At 46.4% G+C, this 27,015-nt stretch overlaps 7 protein-coding genes across 7 annotated transcripts; 4 read left to right on the top strand and 3 right to left on the bottom strand.

Annotated features, from left to right (window-relative positions):
• Positions 1-274: 274 nt before the first annotated feature.
• Positions 275-1,579, top strand: GGS22DRAFT_102250 (uncharacterized protein). Its single transcript, XM_047957713.1, has one exon. The coding sequence runs from the start codon at positions 514-516 to the stop codon at positions 1,477-1,479; it is 966 nt and encodes a 321-aa protein (XP_047813765.1). The 5' UTR covers positions 275-513; the 3' UTR covers positions 1,480-1,579.
• Positions 1,580-12,625: 11,046 nt separating this feature from the next.
• Positions 12,626-14,344, top strand: GGS22DRAFT_182696 (uncharacterized protein; the record flags this gene model as incomplete). Its single annotated transcript, XM_047963999.1, has 1 exon — positions 12,626-14,344. One exon carries the CDS (start codon positions 12,626-12,628, stop codon positions 14,342-14,344), a length of 1,719 nt encoding a protein of 572 aa, XP_047813764.1.
• A 1,764-nt stretch (positions 14,345-16,108) lies between these two features.
• Positions 16,109-20,385, top strand: GGS22DRAFT_176360 (uncharacterized protein). The gene is made up of 4 exons (XM_047963400.1): positions 16,109-16,513; positions 16,596-17,157; positions 17,221-17,524; positions 17,581-20,385. Exons 1-4 carry the CDS (start codon positions 16,170-16,172, stop codon positions 19,740-19,742), a joined length of 3,372 nt encoding a protein of 1,123 aa, XP_047813763.1. The 5' UTR covers positions 16,109-16,169; the 3' UTR covers positions 19,743-20,385.
• Positions 19,873-22,125, bottom strand: GGS22DRAFT_193765 (putative methyltransferase-domain-containing protein; the record flags this gene model as incomplete). Its single annotated transcript, XM_047965419.1, has 5 exons — positions 19,873-20,130; positions 20,188-20,330; positions 20,389-20,543; positions 20,992-21,773; positions 21,874-22,125. 5 exons carry the CDS (start codon positions 22,123-22,125, stop codon positions 19,873-19,875), a joined length of 1,590 nt encoding a protein of 529 aa, XP_047813762.1.
• A 267-nt stretch (positions 22,126-22,392) lies between these two features.
• GGS22DRAFT_102184 (putative 40S ribosomal protein S24) lies at positions 22,393-23,481 on the top strand. Its single transcript, XM_047957711.1, has 3 exons — positions 22,393-22,668; positions 22,844-23,091; positions 23,184-23,481. Exons 1-3 carry the CDS (start codon positions 22,586-22,588, stop codon positions 23,261-23,263), a joined length of 411 nt encoding a protein of 136 aa, XP_047813761.1. The 5' UTR covers positions 22,393-22,585; the 3' UTR covers positions 23,264-23,481.
• On the bottom strand, positions 23,482-24,510 carry GGS22DRAFT_102185 (uncharacterized protein). Its single transcript, XM_047957712.1, has one exon. It carries the CDS (start codon positions 24,228-24,230, stop codon positions 23,700-23,702), a length of 531 nt encoding a protein of 176 aa, XP_047813760.1. The 5' UTR covers positions 24,231-24,510; the 3' UTR covers positions 23,482-23,699.
• A 1,420-nt stretch (positions 24,511-25,930) lies between these two features.
• Positions 25,931-27,007, bottom strand: GGS22DRAFT_182692 (SGF29 tudor-like domain-containing protein; the record flags this gene model as incomplete). Its single annotated transcript, XM_047963998.1, has 2 exons — positions 25,931-26,730; positions 26,812-27,007. 2 exons carry the CDS (start codon positions 27,005-27,007, stop codon positions 25,931-25,933), a joined length of 996 nt encoding a protein of 331 aa, XP_047813759.1.
• Positions 27,008-27,015: the final 8 nt, after the last annotated feature.

Here is a 27,015-nt window from a genome sequence, read left to right as displayed (position 1 = left end):
CTGGATTATCCGCTCAGCAGTCGTCGCAAGCTTAGTTCTCTCGTGGTGCAAGCTTGAGATCAACCATTAAACCCGGCCTCGTCTCCTCTGCTATACGTAGACACGAGTCCTCTTGGGACCCCAACGTGGAAGCCGGCCTGCGGAGCCTTGTTTGTTGAGCCTGTTTACCAACGAGCTAACCGCGGCTTACCTATCCTTCACCTATCAGGTCATATCCTTCACTCGCCTAAACATACACATACACATACACATACACTCCTTCTCCTCTCTCCCTGGCTTGCGAGCCGGGCCACTCTATACCCGCGTTTGTGCATATTTCATGGTGTCCCGATACTGTGGCCAATCCCGCTGAGTAAAGCGGGAATCCTTGCTGAGTCCTAAAGGTCGTCCCGATCGACAGACCGGCCCACCCCCGAGCTTCCATTTACTAATATACAAGATACATCGGTGAAGGCCCGACCCCAGACGGCACAGAAAGCACACCTTGTTATTTAGTTTCCCTAATCAGCAACCATGCCCGCTGTCAATCTCCCTCTGCAGGATACCCATGGTAACACTACCTTATATGCAATGCCGGGAACCCAGCTGCGGCTCTTATCTGGAGTCGCGCTTACATTCCTGGCACTCATCTTCCTCGGTGTAGCACTACGCATACACAAGAGAAGATATAAGACTTCCCTCCCGACCTACACTGGTAAGCCAGATGCTGGTCCGACTACCCTCAAGCCTCTTTGGATCTCAGAGAAGTCACGTGGAAACGCCTTTTACAACGATATCATGTCAGTTAACCAGCCATCGGGAATCTCTCAGTTGAGGGCGGCCGAAAATTTACATGACGGGGAAGACAAACGTGAACGGGATGGATCTAAGGAGAGAGCTAAGGGAGAGACCCCTGAGGAAGAGCGGACAGCCTCCATGAGCTTAGACGCAGGCATGCCACTGACTCTCAAATCTGGCCCACCACCTCCACTGCCACTAACACCACCTGTTCTTTCGACAGGAGTTTATACTTTTCAGGATCGCCGGTTAAGCGTTGCAGCGTCGAGCATGGGTGATCTGGACACGAGCTTCTTTCACCAGCCGAATCCGGACTACACACTCTCGCCTTCGCCAGGATCGATGTCTACTGCGTTGCCGCATGACCAGGACTCGCCTTCCATCCCAAGAAGAAGATCTTATACGAAGGTATTGCCTTTGGGCTCCGCTCATTCAGATTCCGAACATGGTGAAGCATCCTTTCCACCAAGTTCGTTCCCGTCGTCAAGTCCGATCTTGCCTCTTGCGCCGCACGAGTCACTCGATTCTAACCATAGGGAGATCGACGTAAAGGGCGAGATCATCTCGGTGATGGACGATTCAGGTGCTGGTTGGAAGCGGCATACCCGTGTCTACGGCGGCGGCGTCTGCTTAGCCTGCCTAGCATCTGGTAGCCAAGGAGGCTTTTACGGCGATAACGTCCCCCCTGAACATCGTCGATAACTACCTACCTAATCAGAACTGTGTTTTTTTTTCCGCTCGAAACACTGGGTCAGCTTCGAGATTCCGAAAGGGAGAAGCGGTATAGGCTTCGAAATATTCCAGAAGACCGCGGCGCAAGTAGCTATCCCGGAGGAACCGGAGGAGCTCCGATGAATATGGGTCAGTCTATCTTGGCAACTTCTCTAGGCAAGATTTCAGCATGTCTCTAGGGGGGGTTCGATATATCATTCTGGGATCTTTTCTACATTGGGCGGTCATAATTGGAAAAAGGATATACCTGTTTCGCGACAGTGGTAACTTGGATTGGAGAGGACGGTACTATTTTGCTCACGCCTATTACGACCATTTCTTTGTTCCTTTCTCTTACGTTTATGTACCTATATATTTTTTTACTTCCTGGCATATCAAGAATCGTCAGCTTGCAAAAGTTTTTAATGTTTAGAAAAGTCACTTTCCCTCTTTCTTTTTTTTTCTGTCTATTTTTATCACCACTTTTTTTCACGGCGCGCTGTCGGACCCTCTGGAGGAAATTTTTCCTGTCCTTCTTAAAATCCCTCGCTTACTTCGTGGAGTGGCTTCGGCTACACCGAGGGAGTTCTTAGTGTCGCGGCGCGATCATTAGTTCGCGGAAAAATAACAGCCAATGTTGGTTTTCAGGGTGAGGCTCAGCCACTTTTACACCAACACCGAAACAAATCCATTCATGCGAAAGACGTTGCGTTGCTAGTCGACGTCGGCGTTGTTGACGTCACTTAGATTAACCGGCGAAATGCGAGGCCGTTCTTTTTTTCAATATGGATCCTTATGCGAACTATTAATCTCCGGGGAACTCAGGGACACTCGCTATGCTCCAGGGCTACAATGTAATGTAAGGAACTTGCTTACTCTAGGCAGATAATTACATCTACCTACCTACCTATACGACGCTCAATCTTGGAAACAAAAGATCTCCCCCGGATACCGTGGTCCGTCGTACGCAGGATTTCTCGCCATTCTTGATCGGTCCGTAAATTTATTAAGACGAATTAGCCAATTTGTCATTCTGTACGCCTTAAGGCACCCCATGATGCCCCTAAATACGCAAACAGGGAGACAGCCCCGACGGAAGCAACTTGACAGATGTGACAGCTCACCGATCCTCTAAATCAGGAATAGAATGGTTTAACCCCATGTTCCGCGTCAATGCTTCCGAATGGGTTTAGGGCTGAATCGGCTGCATTTAATTAATCGTTGTGCATAGGACCCCTTGCATCTCCATCCTTGGAAATCATCTCAAGCAAACAACCCCTGCGTTGATCACGTTCATCTATTACCTAGACGTAACTTATGCCTTTTTCTATTCGGATAAGGAAATATGTTTATCTACTAGTACCTACCTAAGCTATGATATTCAACGACCAGGGGTTTGGCGACGGACCGTTACTTTCACGACCGAATAGGATCTTGCTTGATTGACCGAAGGATCTCACGTCATATTACATAGGCGTCTTCAGAGGTCTCTACCCAGAGTCCAGCAGGGTTCGTAAATACGCAAAGATACCATGTGTGATCGCACACCTTCCATATGGGTTGTATCCGATGCCGAGAGAAGGATGACAATACCGGGTGCAACTTTAGATCGTGGATAGGAGCTAAAGCAAGATACCGAAATCCTTTTTGTTACCAAGAACTTTTTTTTCTCTTTGGGGGGGAGGGGCACGACCGAGGATCCGCTCAACGGTAATCTCGGTCGACTAATAGCACAGCCATTTAAGACAATTACCTACCTACCTAGCGACATGCAAGAAGACGATCTCCACCGAATGAAAAGATATAGGCATATATCCATAATATATATTATCTAAGTTCTTACACTGTGCCGCCTGTCGGCATTGCGGCTCAAAGGATCAAAGTTCGTGTCGATTCGATAGCAATACGGCCGCGCCATCCACTAGCATGAATGAAAGAGGTAGACCGATATCATGATATCAACATTCCTTAGAACTTGGAGCTTCCACAGGACGTCCGATACATTAAATACATACTGACCACGCGTATAAATAATTTCATCAATTACGCTATGATGTAATAAATCGGAGACAACCCTTGGGTGGTATTCCTGTTTCGAGGCTGAACGCCGGCGTGGCGTTTTCGGTATCAGTTTCAACTACTCGAATCGACTCGGTGTCGAATGAACATTCTATAGTATGATCTGCTATTCTATCAATCCTTAGTAGATATTGTACTATAATCTATTCTATTAAGAAGGTGATCCCTTGACACCGACAGAATATTAGTTAATGGGTATAAATCACTTCGGAAGGGGCGGGGCATTAAGCATTAAGATTAGTTCTCTCTATCCCCCCAAGCTCCATCTAAAGAGATGTTAACTTAGGTCGTAGGACTTTTTGGAGGAATCATGGTGTGGCCATCTCTAGCAAGAGGATATCTCGCTTCCCCTTTCCCCGCAATCAAAGCGAGATATGCCCCGGTTACGACAGACCGTAAGCATCCCGATCCAACACGATAACCATACACCTATCTTTTAAATCACCTCTAACGAGATACTTTCCGCACAGCACTTTACTCTATCCATGGTAAACCTCGGGAATCGGCTGGACTTGACGAATGTGATGGGCGACTCAAAGTTAGGACTAGACCCATGCTACGGCAATGCCCGCTGACGAATTGGTTGCCTGGTACCCAATATACCTAGGTACCTATCTGCATTGCTGCACTACCAGTTTATGGCAGTCGGTCCGAGAGCCTACGTGTAAGCGTTGATCATGAGCTGAGACCCAGTTGCTGGTCAAGAGTAAGTAGTTTATTTTCACATTCAACGAGACTCAATACACACTTCAGGGCATATGTACCTAGGTATGATAGCCGCAAAACATATTTAAAACATTACGTCAAGGTTTGATCTTACTTGTAAGATGTCCCTCGAAAGAATTCTCTAATACCCACCCAATTTTTACGATAAATTGCATCCATGGATCACTCATAGAGTTGTCGAGACTTTCCATGTTCACAAAGGGTCACAAGGAAAGGTCATAGCTTTATGGGAAGCACTTGTGGCATTAAAGAAAGAGAGAAGTAGTATTAGGTAGGTACGCAGCACAAGATACAGCCCTTAACCACATCATACGTTAAACCAGATCGTGATTTGGTGCCCTGGAAAATAACCCTTGCTTTGACTCCTATTGACCAGTCGATAGGTACCTACTGTAGGTACTTATCCTAGCGATCAAGTAACGAGCCTTCAACAGCAGGCAGATAGAAATGATCACATATATGGATCGAGTTCAGAAAGTGCTGGTATAACCAAGTAATCTTATAATATCAACACTAGGATCACTAAATAATGTTGAAGAGTTTCGAAGATAGCGTCTTCATAGATCTTCAAATCTAGGTTTAACAATATTCAGACAGCTGCGTCATGACAGGTTACTTCGATATGCTATATCATTCTATAGAAATCCCCATGCGACCTATGGAATGACTCACTTGATTACCTAGGTATCTCATTAACCCCCCATCATCGAGGTGGCCGAGTTCTATTTGGTGGCGGTGACCTAGGACTTATGTAGGTCTATTTGCCCCCTGAGTGGGTAGTATAAACGATGGTACGACGGTGTCCATGAACACTCAGCGTAGTAAGCCCTTCTACCTGCTCTCGGATGAGATCTAGGACAATCTCGAAGGCAAATCATACATATGATGAGCTTCCCATTGCTTGTCTGCCCAAATATTCTATGTATACCTGCCTACCTGCCTACGACTACCTAGCAGGTAGTATTACCTAACACATGCGTGATGAACCAAGTGTCCACTAAGATAGTTCTCAACGCTTCCAACCACTAGCTTTATGGCCTCCTATAATACGTTAGGAACCAGGCGAGTCTTTCTTGGCCTAGTATGTTCCTGACCAAGGCACCGCTATCAAAGGAGGTCGCTTTCACGAGTTTTAGTTGCCTTAGAAGAGCGATAGGATCCCTTTCCTACTCTTACCAACAGCCATGACGTTATTTTATTTAGGGTAACTATATGACTCGTAAGTGAATATGGCTTGTTTAGCATTTTGTTTGTTGCCTGCCTAGGTGTAGATGAAGGAGCTGGGTTTATTTGATACTGGACAACTCTCGGGTTATTCACACGTTAAGTAGGTAGCTAGCTTTTGGCACTAGAGAATATTGGATTAGCAGCTATTCGTTTATATCATGCCAACATTAATACCATGTTCTCGGCCCCAGCCAAATCCGATAGGTATTCGTTAGGATGTTCAGCAAGCGTAAGGGTTAGAGCTGTTATCGATGATACACGATTGTTGGGGAACTGACGTGAAAGCTCTGTCCCCTCTCGAAAGGGTTACTCTAGATGCCTCATGAACCACCATCGCGTGTCATGCGTACCTACCTACCTAGGTTCACCTCTATAGCATGTGCATCCTCAAGAGATGAATACACTCATAATGTTGCGCCCCTAGGTAATGACATATATTTGCGGGGAGAGGACGTACAGCAATGACTCATCCTTCCATGTTGAGATTGAAGTAAGCTTCTTCATTAACTTTGCCATGCGGTATATCACATCGAGAGAGGAGTTACTGAACTGAAGGGGAGGTGTGGCTAACCTTATAGCGTGGCTGGATATTCGAGCGAACGTATGGGCGCTGTGACTATTTAGTAGGTATGTTTGGGATTAGTTGGTTCCTAGGTGATTGTTCACAGAGGAGACTGGTAGATGAGCTATATACCTAGGTAGTACTTAGTTCACTTACGCTAAATTTTCGGTAAAACGCTTTGGGAAGGATGGTTTTATGGATTGGATTTGGTGAATTTGAAAAGCTTCTATCACCTATCGTCACAGGTGATGTGACGGATGAAATTTACTTACCTACCTACCTAGAGGTAGGTACCTATTATTGCACAGTTGACTCAAGACACCACGACTAGGGAAGTGGAAGGTATTATAGATTGATATAATGCCCAAGTAACGAGACGACACTTTTACAAATTTTATGCGATTTCTTTTCTTATCGTATCGAGGTGTTGTGTTATTTGACATGTTATATTTTCTGTCTTCTTAATTGGGAGATTGAAGCTGTTTCCTCTGTCACGTGTCGTTTATTCGCTGCGAGGATATTTTGGGTACAAAATATTACGTATTGCCCCTTCAAGGCTGTGTGTGACGGTAGGAAGATGATTCTCATTGTTACAATGGTATGTAGTACACAGCCTTGAGACACGATACCTACCTAATATCTACTGCCACCATGATGGAATTGGCAAATCCCCAAGTGGCTTTTCTCAAGCACGTAAGGGGCACACTTGAATGCAAGTAAGTCGAGCACGTGGAATTGCGGCTTGGTGTAGGACTCGATTTAACCCCCGCAGAAAGCAAGCTTCAGCTGCCATCTATCGGCATGTCCATCTAGCCAACCAGGTCTGTCTGCCCGCGGGCCAAGCACTTTACGTGCCGTCAGTGGTTTGCGATGAAGCCAAGCAACTGGGAATTCTAAGCCACCCGCTGCATGGAAGAGCAAATAGGAGCTGCGAATGTTAATTGGCCGCCGTCAATGGAGCCACGTAGGATAATTTATGATGATATAATTGGGATCCAGATCGGCGGTCTCTTCGATGGCCTGCCGATGCCGATGCCGCGCACGAACGGGCGGGCGCTTGAGTCTCGAGCTCGTGGGTTCGTCATTTTTAAGCGCCGCGTGTGCGCAGGGGCGTGATGCAGGTTACACTATATTGTATGTATACCTAGGTAGATAGGTACTATGCGTATGCAGTAGATGAGCTTGCATATATGTATAGTGTATGATCCGAATGTAGCCTTCTGCAGTGAGAACTGGAACCAGACGGCTAAGATGGGTTTAGTAAGAGGTCGCCCTGCAGCATGCATATCTCACTCAAATTTAAACATAAGTAAGGGAGGATGAAATGTGATGAAGACCTTCTAATTTGGGGGTCAACAAGCCGTCAACAAGTGTAACTTTGAGGTAGAAGTGACATCTTTCAATAATTTGTTTGATTAGGTTAGTACTTACCTACAAGAACATACCTACTTATACCTATACGCTTAGATAAGTAGGTATCTACTTGCTTAATAGGTAGGTATTTACTAGGTAGACATATACTGACTATCCTTAATCCTTCCCCGGATTATCACTCAGGGAGGTTGAACACGTGGCTGCGCACCACATTTATATAAAGACTCGGGAGTCATCGGTTTTTGTCCAGCTTCTCATAGCGGTGATAAGCGAAGTAAACGGCCGGCTGGGTCGCCGTACACCTGTAGGTCTCGGAATGGGTTGCATCGGAATGTAAATTGATAAAGACGTGAATATTGCATGTGTGGTGTTTCTTTAAACGTTTGTTAATTCAAAAGCTGGCTGGCTTCGTAGCCGCGGGTATATAGGTACTAGGTACGTATCGGACCAAATAGTTACCTACGTAGTGGGTAGAAGCTTGTTTGTTTGTTTCGTAGTTGGCGTTAAATAGACGACGGAGAGTTTAGACGCGCTCAGCGTGGTTATGTCGTGGTGATTGATCGTATGTACCTACCTACCTACTCATGTTTCGGATTTCGAGAAGCAGATGTGACTCCTTCCAAACTGCAAGGGTCGCTCGACCTTTACCCACGAACTCCTGAAGGTCCGTGGGTCGTTATTCTTCGTCAACTTCGAGAATGTATGTACGTATGAAGCCTACGAGGGCACCCCACTCTTCGGGGGCACATGGTGGGACTGTAGACGTGAATGTCTCAGACGTTTTTAGCAATTGGAGCAGCTCCCCGTCTCTTGGTTTTAGGGCTATTATGGCTCACAGAAAACGGGTAAGGTTAGTAGCTGGGTGATCTTTCATTATTCTCTCATACATCAGGAATAGTCTGATGTCGATCGCCTGATTGGAAAGTTGTGGGATTTGTAACTTGCATAGATATTTGACAATAATAGTACTGTAGACTCTCTGGACAGTGGACATCAAGTGATACAAGGGTTCGAATCTTAACCTTGAAGTTGGGATATGTAGTTCGCGTGCTAGCCTTGTCGCGAATCGCGATGTATGAACCGACTAAATTAGACCGGCGTAGTTGGGTAACCGACCTGAATCAGGAGAGCTAGATCTTGGGGGTTGCGATTGTAACGGTGACTGGGTGTTGTCTTGATGCGATACATTACCCTAGCAGTTCTTGGTTGCGGCGAATTTTGATGCTGCCGATTATTGTCACTACATACCTACATACTGAGTTAGGTGCCTGGTAGGTAGGTAGTATATAGCATCGTGAGACTCTTGTCATAGGGACAATATCTTTCTAGTATCGGCCAGATCCGGAGGACAGATCGTCTGGTTGATGGCGACGAAGTCTTCAACTGCAGGAAGTTATCTAGGCATGTTCGGATGATCAATGCGAAAGCCATGCCTGCATATCATGTCCCCCCGAACACCTCCACCCACTACTCCATGATGATGTGCTGGGTTTCAAACACATGAAACGACCGTGTTAGCATGGTAGGTCGATCACAGGGGTTCAATTTCCCCATACGCATGGCAGGAATCCTCTGAATTCTGAATCTGGGCGATGACAAACCCATTCGAACCCGTTTCGCCAATCATCAACATCCTTCTGACCCTTTTGCCTCTTCCTTTTCTTACGCGCGCCTCTTGGATGCAGAAGCTAGACGAAAAGAGGTGATGCCCGGAACTCCAGAGCGAAGTAAGTCAAGCTTTTCCCCCCCCCTCTATTTCCTTCAATATGTATTCTTCTCATGTTCTTTTCTAATATTTTTTCTCCTATTCACTATACTAAATCAAGGCACCTGTCGGACTATTAGGAGCTTCTAAGCTTCTAAGCTTCCTAAGTTGGAGGACAATCATACATGTGGGATAGTTTGCGAACAGGATTAAAACCCATAACACATAATATATAACGACAAAGGTAGACAAGAAATAACGAGATGCATAATTTAAATAAGAAAAGGCATTATGTATTTAGAATGTACGATTAATATTGATTGGTCGGTGGTCTTAATTTGATGGATACGAAGTTATAAAAGGAGGGAATATTAACCATATTAGGAATACTTTCAAGGTTACCTCTAGGTACCTACCTACCTATGTACCTACTAGGTAGGTGAAGTATTGTACAGTGGCAAGTTACAGGTATATACAATGTCCTACATAGGTACCTACCTAGTAGGTAAGCACATGTAGTTACATTCTAACTCAATTTTGCCTTCTCTGCTTCTTTTCAAGACGACTGAGTTGCTATGAAAAGTTGAAAGGTATGTCCATAGTGCGAAATCAACAATATTCTTGGTACTATGTATATTTGGACATTTCCACCATCGAAGGTTCCAAGGTTTAAGACAGGGCATTTACGACACGACAATTCGGCGGTACCTGTGTTTAGCAGGTTTTACAGGGTTCGTTAGGGTTGTATGTACAAAGGTACTATCATAATGAGCCCCTGTCAGCAAGCTTGGCTAAAATTTCCTTACGGACCCCTTTTTAGGGGAGAACTATCTTTTAGTTGGTCAGCCCTTGATCCCCGCGACGAAAGATTGAAATCCATCCATCACAGGTTGAGCGGATTGAATGGGTTGAACGGGATGGTACCACTTTAGAACTGCGCTGGCCATCACACCACAACTCCTTTTAGATCTTAATCATCCATACTGTACGATACATAGTACATTGCCTTCTGGTCTGCTGAGCCAGACAAACCAATAAGAATCTAAAGGTCCCTCAATTTGTGGCGTTACCTGCTCGTGTCAGTGTCAGTCAGTGACATTCCCTTCAATATTTCTTCGATCTAACATTCAACTTCATTCTCCTTTCCTATGTAATACCTATGGATTACTTGGGTAATATAAATTCTTACTCCCATCGCTCTTTATTAATGAACTTCACTTATCTTCCAATATCAACATTTTATGATAGACATAGTGAAAATATACGTGTATGAGATGGTGGTTAAATACATGTAAGTAAAGACATTCGATCAAATCAAATTTGGTGCCTTCTCTTGACAAGAGATTTTTTATGTACGTAAGGCGAAGGTGCGGATGCTTGCCCAGGTACTCTCTAAAATTCTCATCAGACGGATATTGAATTTTAGTGGCCAATTTGATGTCCAGGATCCACTTGGGACTCGCTAGTACCCCATCGTCGCGGCAAAAATGAACTCCTATAGCCAATCAAATATTCCAGCTACGTCTCATCAACCGGGTCTAGGGGTATGTAAAGTATCAGAGGTACTGGGCTGAAGGTACACAGTGCAGTTGGTGGTTCCTGCGTTTTTTCTTGATAAACGTGCAAATAATTCATCCACGGATAATTCTTAGGTAGAAGGTACCGACCTGCCTGCCGTACAATTAGCAGTCTAAGGTACCCTAGATTTAGGTACATTTCTGACATTAGGGTACTTCCTGCGTACTTGCTGCAGGTGTATTTGCTGGCCTGACCCAAAGAAACCAAGCTTGAGACTACCTGCCCACTTCTAAAAAACCCACTGCAGCAATTTTCACTTTTCCCACTCTATTTGTTCCTTCCTCCTGGCCATTCGCGGACCACACACAAGTACCTTTCTCTTTCATCTATCACACATTTCTCTCTCTCTCCATCTCTCAACTTTTTTTGTCCATCTTCTCTTTCTTCCTCCTCCCCCTCCTTCTTCCCCCCTCGATCGCAAATTGCCCTTCCTTTATTCTCCCTCTGTCCGTTGGTTCCTAATCCTCCTCGAGGTTCTCCCCTTTTTGTGTGCGCGCGCCAAAAATCAATTAGTTCATCCCGTCGTTGGCTTGTCCATCGTCGTTTCGTCAAAAGTCAAAAAAACAAGTTGCAGCAGCATCGCGTTCTCTCGAGAAGAAGACAATTCGCCACCATCGTCAATCCAGCCCAGCATTTTTTTCGCAGCAGGACCAGGGAAATAGGAAAAAGACAAGAAAAACAAAAAGAGAAAGAAAAAGCCGCGGAAGATTCAATCCACACCATCAACTTCTTAATCATTGTACAAATTATCGACGTATTTTTTCGCCATTTTCGATTCGCATCGCTTTTACGTATACCCTATACTTGACTGACCCAATAATTTCGCGTCCCCTCCCAACTACGTCAACCCGATACGGAGGAGCTGCATACTACATGTTAAGGAGAAGTAAGGAAAAGAAACACCATAAAAAAGCCTGACAATTTAGAGTGGTTTGCATCAGACATTTTCTCGCTCTCACTTCTTTCATTGGAACCACTGGCAAACAAGGAAGTCTTTTCCAACTTTCCCGAGGTATTTGTCGGGGACATCCACCTAAGGAACAGAAACAAAGCAAAGTAACACAAGTCGGCAACAGCCAATCTATCAGGATCAGGATTCCCGCCTTGCCCGGTTAAGCCGCTCTCGGACGAGTCAAGAGAACAAAGAAGGAAGCTTTAGCCTCTAATAGCCCTTCTATTTCGTCCCTGCGTAATTTCGACATCGTGGTCTTTCCGCATCGTCTTTTGCATCAACCTCCGGTTTCTTGACTTTTCTTTGACCAGGATTAATTCGGAAACCTCATCCCGGATCATCGAGTTTCGCTCTTGCTAGTCCTCGTTCTTAGAACCTCATTACGCAGTTTCTCCATTATTGGCTACGTCTGTCGCTCATTCGGACACGACTACGGAATATTTTAATATCACCCCAGGAGTAAAATAGTACGACGACAACTGCATCTACTCGCACCCTCTTCTGTTTCTTGTTCACCAATTTCTATCATCAGCATCAACAAAACTGCCTTCTTGGTTTTGTTGGATCCTGCCGGCAAACACGCGTTTGATACGACATTCTTCCCAATTGCTACATCGTTAGCCGTTGCGCCGATTGTCTGGCCACATACCACGCAATCGTCAATCCCGACAGTACCAACTATACCTTCGCATTAATCACAACCTTCTCGACTCACTATTGTTATCACCAATCTACTTCTGTTGTAATATCCCTTTGATCGCCCTATTATTCTAGAGGCAATCATCCATTCCTTACTAGATTTCTATTCTAATCGTCCTCTCGCCATCGTTCGTATTCGAATTTCGTACCTCGACTTCGCCTCAGGTAGTTATTCAATCGAGAGATCACATCTTTCCAATTAATTTGAGCAATGGACACCGGCGGTCTCGCTCAAATGGCGCATAACGGGTTTACCTCGACTGGGTTAGGAATGCCTACCGGAGGGTTAGCTTCACGTCGCGGCGGTGGCCAGAACATTAAGCCCCTGTCCTTCGAGACCATCAAAGCTGCATCCGAGCACAAGGACAACGGTGTTCCAACTCCGCGAACTAGTCGATCTCACCTGCTTGCAGGCCTCAGAACGGCACCGAAATCGGCTACGGCGACATCTTTCGCTGCCGCCTCTCCCACCTCTGCTGTCCCACCTACTCATGTACATGGTAGGAATAGCATCGTCGGTAACATGTACGGGAGCCAAGAGAACATGTATGTCGGTCCCAAGACTTCTCTTCCTCGTCTTTCATCTCAGCAGCAGCAACAACATCATCATCACCATCACCAGCAGCAGCAGCAGGGCTACAATCAAATGATGAACATGAGCCACCAGCAGTATACCGCTGAGCAGATTCTGGCACCTCCCGAGCTTCATCTCGATGAGCAGGTTCAAGATCAGATGGATCCTTCCCTATATGCTCAATTGGTGGCCACCAATATGTACCTCGCCCAGCAACAGCAGAGACTACAGCAGCAGTTGCTTAGTGTCCAAGCTGCCGCTCAGCAGTTCCAAAGCATGAGTCTCAGCGGACAGTCAGTACTACAGCAGCAAATGGCCTTGCAGAATTTATATCACCAGCAACAGCAGCTCAAGAACCTCCAACAATCGATGGCCTCGTCAATTCCGACCCAGCAAAATTTGTACACCTATTTCGATCCCGCGTCCGGTCAGCAAGTGTACTATATCGATCAAGGTGTCAGCCAGATGAGCAACGCCAACAACAGCTACGTAGAGCGAGCTCCCGGCACCCCTCAGGGTTACAACCGCCACCAACCGAGCAACAGTACTCCTCGTGTTCAAGTTTCGCCGCCTCCTGCCGAAAACAGCCCGCCCACGTTCCGAACTACCTCGCCCCCGAAAAAGGTGGAGTTAACGGCAGAGCCCACACCTCTGCCCCCCCCCTCTGCCAACGCTTTTCGCCGAGGCCATAAGAAGTCATCGTCTCTAGCTGGTGTCAACAAGGGGCTATCTCTATCGACGGACGAAGCACCGAAGTCCGCTGGCCCAAAGACCGCTTCTTTCCCTCTATCGCCCATGACTAATGGTGGTTATGGTCCCGGTCAAGGTCGTGCTGGCGAGCATCCGATCCGTCAGCCTCGTGGCCCTCCGGCGTTGGATGAGCTTAGGGCGAAACCTACTGCTAAGCACGAGGGCAGCAAGAACTTTGCGGCGCGAACTCGTCGCTCTGCTGTCCATAACTTAGTGAAGGCTGGTATGGTTAGACGTAAGGGTACGGGTAGTAGCTGCGGAAGCATGAGCCCCGTATCCGAGAGTGCCGAGGAAGTCGGCAGCCCTGTGACCGACAACGAGTCTGACTCTGGGCGTAGTGGCTCGGGCAGCCTCTCCGGCGACGCGGAGCCGAGTCTGGCTAGTTCCAGGACTTCCACCAGTGGCAGCTGGGGAGCTATTGGCTCCGATCGACCGGGCTCGCGCCAGAAGTCGCGCAAGAGTGTCGATAGCCTGTCTAGCAGCGGTGAGGGCGAAGGCAGCTTTGCGAGCGTTTTCAAGAATGGTTCCCAACGACCAGGCAAGACCGAGTTGATCGATGGGCAGCGGAAAGCGCCTATGCTCGTCCTTACCAGCGCCGAGAAGCGCAAGGGTGGCGTCGTGGTGGCTTAAGGCATAATCGGCCCCAATTTCTTTTTGACGCAATAATGATCGCATGCTCCGAACGTCTCTTGTCTCTTCACGACTATTGCGTCGGAGTGGTAGATCCCTCCGAGCAGAGATTACGTACGAATGGACGGGACTTGACTGGAGATCAGAATGGCCATTTCTTTTCGCGATTTGTTTTTTTGGCGGTACCGGAACCTGGATTAGGGGGGTTGGCGGCATTCCGATACGTTGATTTTCGTTTGCAATACCGAGGACCCCCAACCAGCATCCGGCGATACACTTCTTTGAGGGGATAGAGCGGCTTGGAGAGAAAAAACCCCGTGGGTGGGATTCTTTTGCTGTTTATACTTCACGTCATTCTCTCTCACAAACCACACATTTTATTCATTTCTAAATGCGTTGTGTTTGGAGGGATCCTCGCTGAGGAAGCATCTCACTGACGACTCTTGTGGATGCGATTCCCTCCTAAGCTGTGCGGGCTGGGGCTCAGCTCCTCGGTTGGAACGTCTACATCGATAGAGGTACTTGTCCAACTCCTGAAGTACCTAGGTAGTGATCCAATGGCACAATGATAATTGAATGCCAAGTCTATATCTGCTAGCGGTCTCGCTGTGATGTCATGTATGCTAAAGTCAATCATCGTAATCTCAGTTGAACTAGGGTTTTTTATTAGTGGTGAATCGAGTCTTGTATCGTCGCTATTCAGCATGAACAACATGATCAATGACGATGTTTACTTGGCCGTGGAGTATTCTAATAAGTCTGATGTGCCCTATAAAGTGTTTCTACTCACACTAGATGACAGGGCAACATATGCTACAATGCTAGAATCTAATAAAAGTTAATATTCACAATTTCAGTACCTACCTACATACGAAGTACAATATAGCAAAGTAATTAAACCTCTTCTATTCAAAGACTTATGTTTTATCGTTTATTTGTAGGTACCTACGTAGTAGATAAAGTATCACGATGGAACCCAGCGCCAGGCAGAGCACCCCGAGCCCAGTAACGGTGACACCCAGACCGAGATTCTAAAAGTTTCTATTTCTACTGAGCATGTTAGTCGCGAGACCTACCTACAACGACCACAACACTACGTTTACCTACGTACACGAACCCAACGAACAGCCAGCCAAAATACCGCTCGAAGAAGGTTATGTACCATATAATACTACTCATACACCCTTCTAAAAAGTTTCTCGGTGACCAATGGCTGCCTCGCGCTTAGTTATGACGACAGCGCGATTCACCAGCTGCGGGCGCCGGTAGCTCGGCGAGCTAGAGCTACGAGCGTAAGCGGGAAAGGCGGGTTGCGCTTCGTTCGTAGAAGAGGTAGTCGGTGGGGTCTTGGGAGGGTTTTTATTGAGAAATCGACGAGGCTTCGGTCTGGCTGGAAGCGGGGTGGGCTTTGGTGGCTTCGTTCGTGGCGGGGTTTCGGTGGTAGGTGTTTACGTGAGGTACGTTGATCGTCGTAATAGATGCTTAATATATGTATATGATGTTAAGAGAGTATCTAATAGGTAGTTAGTTAATCGTACCTTGTTGGAGGAACATCGCTAGATAATTCGGTTATGGGGTTTACCAGAAGGCAGCTTTTCTATCATTGGATAAGACGCTGATTCGTCACACATTAGGTATCATATGCGTAAGTTCTGGCTGATGCTGATAGGTCAGAATAGCTTCAGCCAACGACGGAGTGGAGAATACACTTCAGCCTTCTTGATCATCTTTTTTTTCTCATCTCTTACTTTCACACAAAATATCTAGGGATCGCCCATTTATTTAGAATTTCTTCTACCTCAGACCAGTCATGTGATTGCAGGCTATGGCTTCCAGCTCACCGAAGCCCAGGGTCTATCGGTTGAGAGGATGCCCGATCTATTTAGACAGATCGGGAACCGCTGAGCTGCTCAGCCGAGAACTTGGAGATGTCGCGCCCAGCGACATTGCCATCCAGTCTCTGGCAACAAATTTGGATCCATGGGCGAGACCTCCGACCAAAGTAGGAACACTAATGTTCCGTAAACTCCCGGCCCTGATTGAAGAACAAACCGAGAATAATGAATGGACATTGGCCGTGGTTGGGTTGGAAAAGGCTCTAATCATTGACACCCACTTCATGGGGATAACGCCCCTGAATGATGTCGAACAAGAGAAATGTAGTTTTGAGTAAGTGCTAACGAGACTGTCTTACATACCTACCTACCTATATAATGATTTTTATGTATACTGATATTTGGCTTCCATTAAGCTGCATTGCTATCTCGGGTTTGGCAAGCCACCCCTTCGGCTCATGGCAACCAAAAGGGAAAGACAAAAGCTTCATGTGGATCCGAGACGAACTACCCAGCATCATGCCTGAGACGAGGATCAGCATCTACGGGTACGATACTGCCCTTGTGGGTAGCAAATCTTTTCAGTCCATCCAAGATCTGGCGATATCTCTTATTGGTCACATCAAAGCCTCTGGGCAGAGTCTTCCAAGTGCAAAGCCGTTGATTTTCTTAGCCCATAGCCTCGGCGGTATTGTCCTAAAGGAGGCGTTCACAATATTAGCGGACAGTGATGAGCAGAATGCACATATCCTTAATCTCTTTAAAGGGGGGATTTTCTTTGGCGTTCCTAGTCAGGGCATGTCCGTTGAACATCTTTCAACGATGGTCAAAGGCCAGAAAAATGATCAGATGGTCCAAAATCTATCCAGAGGTTCGAAATATCTGCAAGACCTGGACGACAGCTTCTCAGGCCTCTCCCTAACCAGAAGTATGCACATTTATTGGGGCTACGAGACCAAGATGTCACCAACTGTTATGGTGAGTTATAAGAGTTTACTTCGCCATGTGCTTGCCGGTCTATAAGTGTCTAATCGTTTGCAGAAAATGCCTGATGGATCCTTTAGAAGGGCTGGGTTAGAGGATATATTAGTTTCAAAGGAATCAGCAACCCGGAATATCTATAACTCACGACCACTCAGCACCTTTCCCATTAACGAGAATCACTCCGAAATGGTCAAATTTAGAAACGCTGACCCAAACTTCAGTATCGTGAAAAGTAAGCTAAGAGAGTTGCGTGAGGATGTTGTCCGGACGATAGATGAAATACCTTTGATTTCTGAGTCATATGATACCATAGAAGTTGCGCCAACGGGCCGCGATGAGTCTGAGAGCTGGTCCGCAAAGAGTAAGTAAAAAACGCACCCTCCTGTTCCATATATCATATTTACCTATTAAGAACAGATCTGATGGAGTCGCTATTGATTCCGGGTCAAGACCACCGCTTCAACACGATCGACAAAAACTTCGAACACACATTTGAATGGGTTTTTGATGCTGATAGATCCTCTTTCCCAAGCTGGCTGAGGGATGGAGTTGGCTTCTTCTGGATTCACGGGAAACCAGGCTCGGGAAAGTCGACACTGATGAAGTTTATCGCCGAGAATAATCGTACTTGGGAACACATTCATAAGTTTTCATCCGGAGCTTTAGGTATATCTGCCATGTTCTTCTTCCACGACAGGGGCGACTTACTGCAAAAGTCATTTGAAGGTCTTCTCAGAAGCATCATTCACCAGATCATCGATCAAGCTCAACGATCAGGGGTGAGAGTTACCGAGTTCATGGAGCATGTTTTCAAATGTCTTCCCCCGAAGCGGCGACGAGTTGAATCTTGGACTCTTGATGTTTTAGAAAACTGTCTACGCCACATACTTCAGCAAAACATTTTAGGCTTGAAGATATTCCTTCTCCTTGACGCACTGGACGAGTATGATGGGCAGCCTGGGTTCATCTGTCGCTTTCTGCAAGACCTCCTGGATGCAACAGCCGGCTCGCACACAGAGATAAAAATACTCTTTTCTAGCCGTCCCTGGGATGAATTCAAACGTCAATTTGAAGATGTCGCATCAATACAACTCCAAGACTACACGAAAGACGATATTGAAAATTACTGCTGGGGTATGGTCGATTTAACAAGCGACCAGATCTCTGTCACATTAAGCCCCATCATACCAGACGTCATTGACAAAGCAAACGGAGTTTTCCTCTGGGTCAAGTTGGCGTTACATGAATTAATAAGCGAAGCTCCCAGAAGAAACAACCATCAGGAGCTTGCAAACATCCTCAACTCAATCCCGTCCGACTTGCAAAAGTACTACATTCGAACTATCTATCGTATACAGGAGAGTCACCGCCGAGATGCATTCGTAATATTCGAAATACTCTCGAAGACAAGGAAGATCCATCGGCCATCTGAAATTGTTGAAATAGTTGAGTGCTCTAGGGAATCCGGCTATGGGGCTTGCCGTGAAACTGTGCATCAGGGGGAGTACAGTGGTGGAATGTTCGCCAAGATGAACAACAGAATATTGACCAGCACGGGTAACCTGGTCGAGGTCATCAACGTTTTAAATGATAGAAAAGGTCAACCAGCAGTCCAATTCATACATCAAACGGTTAAAGAGTTTGTCCGCAGCCGGGATTTTAACCAGATCTTCTTGGCCATCTTAAGCCCGAAAGACAGAAGAGGTGGAGAGAATGGCCACACATTCCTGGCTAAATATTACCTAATTACGGAAGAAGAATCATGTGTCGAACAACTCTTGAATCATGAGTTGACAACGGGACGCAGCCTCAAATATTTTATTGATGGCATTCCCAGTGATCATTATCCGTACTGCTTCGACGACACGTCTTTGAACGGTCCATTGGCTCTTGCCTTACATTGCAATCTGCAAGTATACCTGAAGGAGAAGCTACGCTACGAACCCGACGTTTTCAAAAACACGGAAGAAGAACTGCTAGAATTACGTCTAGCTAATAATCTATCGTTACGAAAACATCTCGCCATATTCCGCTTCATTTTAGAAAACGGTTATGTCGTTAAGCAGGACCAGGCGTATTTTGCGAAATTCTGTGAGGAGGAATACGAAAACTACTTGAACTCCGTCGATATAATATATATAAAAGCTACAATGGTAGTTGCGTACTGGCGCGATATTGGCGTGTGGCATCAAATTCCACCCAGACCTTCTAACAGTTCGTCTTCTATCTACCAGAGACCGCCACGATTCGTGGAAGATTTACACCAAGCGGGGATGCCCGGATCCGTCCTGTATCTTTTAGACCATGGTCCCGAAGTCACTGAGCCTACCTCTCTAGGGCATACTGCCTTGGATCGTGTTATCGAATATTGGACGAAGAGGTTTGACGACGATCTACCTCCTAAAGTCAGCGAAAGAGCAAAAGATTTGACAGCTCAACTACTTGCAGAACACGAATCGAGAATACCCCATCTAAACACCAGAAAGGTTACTATAGCATGGCTTAAATCACAGCAGCAGTCACATTCGAGTAATATGGCGAAAGTACGGAAAATATTTAGGAGGCTATGGCGACGATAACCTTGAAGAACATGACTATACTTCGGACTGACCTAAGACCTGCACAGGTACTAGGTACCTAGGTACCTAGGCAGGTTAAAGCCGAGAATTATCGTTTAGAAACCCTAGCGTACCTAGGTAAGTCCTGTGCTTAGCTCTCGTAGATTTCGAGTCGAGGTTCCTTCTGTTTCTGTTTTCCCTCAATCCGTTCGTTGGTTTCTTGGTCTTCCAACCTAGTCTTATTCTGCCGCCCACGGTAGACTAGAAAAGCAACCAGGGCGAGTAGGAGTATTCCTCCGAGGGTGGAGCCAACCCCTATTCCAGCCGCGGTACTGGGCCCAATGCCATCATCGCCACTCCCATCGCTACCGTTACTTTTACTGGTATCCCTATCCCGAGGCATGTTGTTCTGTAATACACTTTGTTAGATGAAAATGTGCACGCAATTTTAGAGATATAGTCATACGTATGGAGAGCGGGCAAAGAAGGCAGAAAGTGTCAGCCTCGGCGACTCATCCTTACTCCATTCGTCTTTGATGTGGAAGACGTAATCACCCGGGGCGAGGTCGACATTCGGCCTCCATACGAATGTGTTGTTACCTGTATAATCTAGAAGACTTGTAAGCGGTTAGATGGCGATATGAGTCTAATATAAGAATACTCCAACCTTTCGCAATATTGTTGGGTCGTGTAGGTCCCTCTGTCGCCACATTCGTGAAGTCGATATTAACCACGCCGATAGCATCAGCCCATGTAAGGACAAGTCCCATTTCATCATCAACCTCCCATCGATCTGTCGTGAATTTGACCACGGCTTGGCAACTGTTACTTAGGGTTAATAAAATAGATATTGCTCTAGACAACATGACTACTGAGCCTGGTTTTGAGTGATGTCTTCATTAGGATATAAGGTAGGCAATTAGGGATGAAGGAAGATGAATAAGTGTTACTGAGCTAGGTAGGTTTCGAATTTTAACATCGCATGGAAGCATATTAATACCGTAATATATTGTTTGCACGTCGTGCTGTGTTGTACACGTGGGACGGACGGACGCGGGAAGCCTTACCAAAGGGGATTTCGTGCGACTTAACAACCGACCACCACATATTATCCACTTTCATCCCATCCTAAAACCAAGCAAACTGATGATCTATTCCGCGCGAGGAGGTAACTGGCGATGGAGTAATGTTGAGGGCCAACACGAGGATACCTAATGCAAAATATAAAGCTAAGTGAATGACGCTATAAGATTTCAGGAACTCCTATTACTTTAGTATTCTGCATATCCTAATCGGCACCTGGTCGCTGTAAAATGGACCATATTGGTCTTTTCTGCGTGGGAGTTCGTAATAAATCTCGTCAATGTTGAGATATCTCTCCTCACAGGCATTAAGGAAGACCTCGAATGTTTCTCGATTCCTTTCGGTGGCTGCGATGTAAATGGCAACATGCGGGAACATCCCCACTAGTTCCTCTAGAGTGCCGATGAGAGCGGGGATTATGCCCTTGTCGTAGGTGACATCGGCAGCGAGAACGACGTCAATTGGTCTGCCGCCATTCCAATGCTCATCCTCCGTCCCTACAAGAGCGTGTCCCCATTTGACGTCCATAGCTCGGATCATCTCCGACTCCTGAAGCCCGTTTAGAAAAAAATTCTCAGGAAGATTTGCCACTACATCATCAGAACCATCGGAGGCGATGACCATAGTAGGAGCCATGAATTTGGCGCAGAGTATGGATAAGTACCCGGTGCCCGCTCCTAACTCCAGGACAGTCTTGTTGTGGATGATAGATGGATTAGTACTGAGGAACTGTCCGAGATGAAGAGCAGCCTCCCAAGTGCGTAAACCAGTCGTTCCAAAGGCAGAGATGAGGTTTCGCGACTCCAATAATGTAACTTGGGCTGGAAGAGAACCATGATGACTAGTTGAGACATTAAGTAATGAAGGAGAGTATGTCACATATGACTTTTGTTGGGCAGCAGTGATTTCCGATGGGAGCGGAAGAGCAAGGAGATTAGAGAGGGATGACATTAAGTCGTCGGATATTCCCTGAGAAAGAGATAGGAATCAGCCATGGCTACATGGCAAAGGAAAGTCACACGGAGCATGAATGGCATTTACGTATTAGCAAGGAACATTGCTCCCTTACATGGCTATCCCAATCCTCGATACTCGCTTCGATCTTGGACATGAGTTCCTTCAAGACTCTCAGCTGGTATCTCGGGGGAGGATAATAATTAAGAGCTCCGTCTCTAAAAATCTGATTGTAAAGAGAATTTTGAACATCAGCCTCGCGTAAGAGTGTAGGCGAAGGGTAATCTAGATCTCTCTCTAATTGGAGATATTGGCGACAGAAGCGATAAATGATTTGGTTTTTTGTGTTGACTTGTTCTTGCGCCATATTGTTGATTGATGAAATCTGAGAACGTTAAAGTAATTGATCTGGAACTTCGAAAGTTGGTAATAATATTTATATACATAATGATCTGATGTGGCTGATCGTTACATGAAGTGGCTTGTATTGTACATAGATAGGTACTTAGTACCTACTAGTACTATTCTTACTCTTATCAGCTTATCAGGCTCATCAAATTTCTTAGGGTTTTAACCTCGCCTAACACAATTCCTATGTGCACATTCGATGCCGCTAGAGCTCTGGTGAAAGCACGGACCAGTGAATTGTTAGCCCCAATCACACAAACCCACTTTCGACTAATGAATTTTACCTGTCCAAGGATTTTTCCACTTTCATCGAAATCAATACTACTAGCAACATCGAGAAGTTCAGAAGTTCTGTCTCAACGCCAACCTCTCACCCCCAGACAGTTCATTTCGATCCTCGACAATCGTCAACCGCCAACATGGCTGACTCCGAGACTCCTGTCACCTTGCGAACCCGCAAGTTTATCCGCAACCCTCTCCTCGGTCGCAAGCAGATGGTCGTGTACGTTTGAACCCTTCGCCTGATCTTTTCACGCATTTCGCAGGATCTTTTGTCATATACCGTCGTATGACATCGCATCCATCCATAATATATCGCGAAAAATAAGAATCAACACGGATATGTCGAATTTGCGAAATTGGATTGGTTAGCTAATGATGGGTTTTTACATATACAGTGACATTCTCCACCCCGGCCGTCCCAACATCTCCAAGGACCAGCTTCGCGACAAGCTATCCTCCATGTACAAGGCTCAGAAGGACCAGGTCTCCGTCTTCGGTCTACGAACACAATTCGGTGGCGGCAAGACGACCGGTTTCGCCCTCGTCTACGATTCTCCCGAGGCCATGAAGAAGTTCGAGCCCCAGTACCGACTTGTCCGTGTCGGCCTGGCCACCAAGCGCGAACGAGCATCCCGACAGCAGCGTACGTTTTTTTATTCATATATCTTATATCCAAGGCTTAGAGATCTTGGAGGGGTCATTGGCAGTTGTTGGCACTAACACGATGAAATACAGGCAAACAACGCAAGAACCGCCAGAAGACCCTACGCGGAACGGCCAAGGTCAAGGGTGCCAAGGCGAAGAAGGAGAAATAAACGATGGGCTTATGGGTTTTTATGGTCTTCGCGGAGTGGGTTCGGCTCGGCTTTGGCACTGGCTCTGTGCATTACATGCGATAATGCATCTCTCTGCATCCTGCTTCCTACTACTAGTCGAGATACGGTTTTAGGAACTTTTCCTCGAGGCGTGACGGAATGAATTTGATGATTTCCCCACGATAGCATAAATCAAGGAGTTGACATGGCAATCACGATTTGAGATTCATCATCATAAGTGACCTTTTTGCGTGTTATTCGCTAACCATACATTCATTTCCACCCCTCTGCTAACTCCGAGACGCCTCAATATTCCCAGATATACAATGTCCCATGTCGCGCAAACTTATCATAAATAATTTCACAGGTTATCCGGGGTATCGACCCAAAGGAAAGAAGCCAAATAGGCAGAGGTGCTCTGCTCAGATATCGGATACTAGATCCCAAGCGCCAACCCACCAGCGACAACACCAGCCACGATACCCGCGCGCAAAGCTGCCTGTCCACTGCCTTCGCATCGTATTCTACCAGCTCCAGCATCTAGGATAGGCTGGTGCCAACCGCAATGCGTTTCGAGGGGAAATGTAACGCAACTCCAATATGTAGTCTGAACGTACTTGACACCCATCTCATGGAAGTTGGCCCCTGGAGAGTCTGATTCGGGTGATGGTGTTATTTCAGGGCTGCCCGCACTTGCAGTCGATATAGATGTAGGCACATTCGATGGTAAAGCAGAACACCGGGTCTCAGCGGCAGCAGAACTCTTCGGCTGTGGAGCGCATGTACTTGACACGCTAGGTTGGGTTGGAGGTATGCTGCTTGTCGCGACTGTTGAGATCAGCGATTCTACCACTGACGTCGCTGTTGTGGAAGAAAGACTCGGGCTTGGAGGAAGCGCAGTCCTTGGTGTTTTGAAGCTGGCCTCCGCAAGACTCAGTAGGGTGGTAAGAACGATGATTGCAAACATCGCTGCGAGTTTTGTAGTGCCGTATTATGAGTTTGATGATCGTCAACGATTTCTCGCAGGGCTTGAGGATACAGCCGGTTTCAAGGAGATGGGGAGTGAGGCTAAAATATGTAGATTATACGGCCGAATGGAGGTAATATATTATTGAGACCAGCTCATTAAGATATACAATTAGTACCTAAGTGGAATTGGAGATATCGTGAAAACGACAAGGCTGTCACAGAAGAGCAAACAGGAGAGTCTTAGATCAGGACCAAATACAGGCACAACAGGGAATAAGAACTATTTAGACGCGCTTTAATAACTTCCACGACCTATTCCACGGGATTCTCAGCTAATAAGATCTCAGGTATATCATGCTCATCCATCCACTCCATCCAATCCCCCCCCGGCTGCCGTGATGCAGACTATCATGTATGCGAAGAGTACCAACACATGCATCCTAGAAACTCGCAGGTTGGCAGCTATTGGACGATACATCATTTTTTCACAAGCCCCGAATAAGATCCATCGGATTTCCCGCATTCGTTCGCGGGTCATTTCACCTATTGATCCCTGATGATAAATGACTCTTTTCCTTGGCGAAAGAGATCGAAAAGGGTTTCTACCCTATGTATGTAGGTAAGTAGATAAAAAGGTAGCAAAGCCCATATCCTCGCGTGTCAGAGCTAAGTTGCCAATCTAGCAAACGGCAGGCTGCCCATTCGGCCATGACGAAGGAGAGCCTGGCCGATGGGTTTTTTTTGTCGCAGTTGTGAGCTGCATTTGATGGTGCCGAGAGATGTGATTGGTGAGTTGCATATGCAGGGTCACCTTTTCCCCTCCTTAAATGCTGTAGGGAATATTCCAGATCCAGCAATTTACATCGCCCTGAGACTTGAATGTTGAGATTCGGTGCATTGCAGATAAAAAACAGGATGGAAGGCCGATAGAACTTTCAAGGTTTTATAGATTTTATTCTTTACTGCCGACTAATTGGACCCGGTCTGTTTAACTGGGTGACGGTCATGGCTTGGCACCTCAGCGAAGCGTCTTATAATCTGAATCTGGTATTGAGTACCTAGGTAGGTAGGTAGGTATATAATATGAATCTTAGGTACAGATCCAAGTCACTTGGAGATGGAAACCCACCTACCTAGAATTGCTGCCATGTTTGACATCAGGTACTTAAGTTGAATACCTACCTACATCCTAAGATAGACACCTATGCTATTAATTCCTTACCTCTCTCAAGCCTACAATTAAGTGGTCGCGCGGACGAAGACTTAGTTTCAAGTATCTACATGTCATACCCAGTCAGATGGTAATTTTTATAGAACTAAAATCGTATTTCTCATTCGATCGTGAATTAAATACAGGTTTCCCTGCCAACCTACCTACCTAGCCACTTAATTTAGTATTCGAAGGACTACTAAATCTTCTACTCAGTGTTTAATATTTCGATGTTTTCGGATAGGGGTTGGAGGGCAACCGCAGAACGTCAACATATTTTGGAGCAAGACTATTATTCCTTAACTAAGCGACTTGTACACTGCAATAATTCTACCCCCATCCGAGTAAATCTCGGAACAGAGCTTGTACTCCACACGCCGTTCTCAATCGGAGCTCTTCCAGGTCTCATACACCCAACCAGATAGCCTCGGACCGTAGCTTCACTCGTCCTTCCAATATTCCAACCAACCAATCAAGCCTCATACACTTCAACCTCGATATTCCACTACATGTCGACGAGTAACAGCTTGCATGGTATTGCTGCTCTCCTCGCCCTCGAATTTCAGGTTAACTTTTCCATCGCCGTCCATTCCCATGACTTCGGCCTTATAGAATGTTGTTGTGTTTGGGTAGAGCGCTAATACCGTCTTGCCTGTTTCCAAGGGTGGTAGAATAGTCCCATCCCTTGGAATAAGAATCATACTGCTGGCGCTGGTACGGAAATCCTTCTGGTGGCCATTCTCATCCACATCGGCATCAAGCACTCTATACCGTCTCGACTTTCCGTCACCACGTACGTCTTGGACGATACCTAGTATCCAGTCCGTCTGTTCATTGCTCATCGGCTTCGGCTTAAACGCTACTTCGTCATCTTTAGCAAATGTCTGTTTAGACCGACTGGAACTGGATGCTGGTCCGGACTGCGGCTCGGCACTACCCGCCTTGGCTGCCGGAGTAGAGCGGTCTAGCCTTGGTGGCACCGAGTCACGATCTCCCTTGCTACCCCCGCCCATGCGACGGGGTAGGCCGGGGTTGGGGGAGGGGACGGGAGAGTCGCCGGCTCCGTCAAAGTCGTATAGCGAAGATGCAGCCGCAGCCGATTCCTTAGCTCGCTGAGCAGCTGCTCGGGACGTGTTTGCTTCCTGCTGGTCTTCCTTGGCCTTCTGCACGGCACGTAATACCTTAAGCTTCTCGATAGTTTCGGCAATGTTTTGGCTGGCCAACTCATTGAGTTTTACCCCCTTACGACAGAGCCTATCAAGCTCATTGTGGTCTTCAGCCGTGAGAGCTAATCAGGTTGATTAGAATGCATACGTATATAATCGCACAATGAGAGGTGAATAAAGTGAGAGCGGAAAACTAAACTTACTGCCATTTTTTCTTTTCTCTGCCATAAGCTTTTCTTGGTTATGGATTTCTAAAACATGTTGACTGCTCTCATTAAACGCATCTGCGGCGCCGGGGATCTTGTCCTTGATATCCTTCCACATTCCCAACTCTTCTCCGTGCTCGCCGATCTCGCTGTTGCGATTTGGGCCCCTGCGTTGACTTCCTCTCGAAGACATCTCGGGTG

The sequence above is a fragment of the Annulohypoxylon maeteangense genome (genome assembly GCF_022496945.1).
Source record: "Annulohypoxylon maeteangense strain CBS 123835 unplaced genomic scaffold GGS22scaffold_35, whole genome shotgun sequence".
Lineage (NCBI taxonomy): Eukaryota > Fungi > Ascomycota > Sordariomycetes > Xylariales > Hypoxylaceae > Annulohypoxylon > Annulohypoxylon maeteangense.
This window is presented reverse-complemented; position numbering and strand designations above follow the sequence as displayed.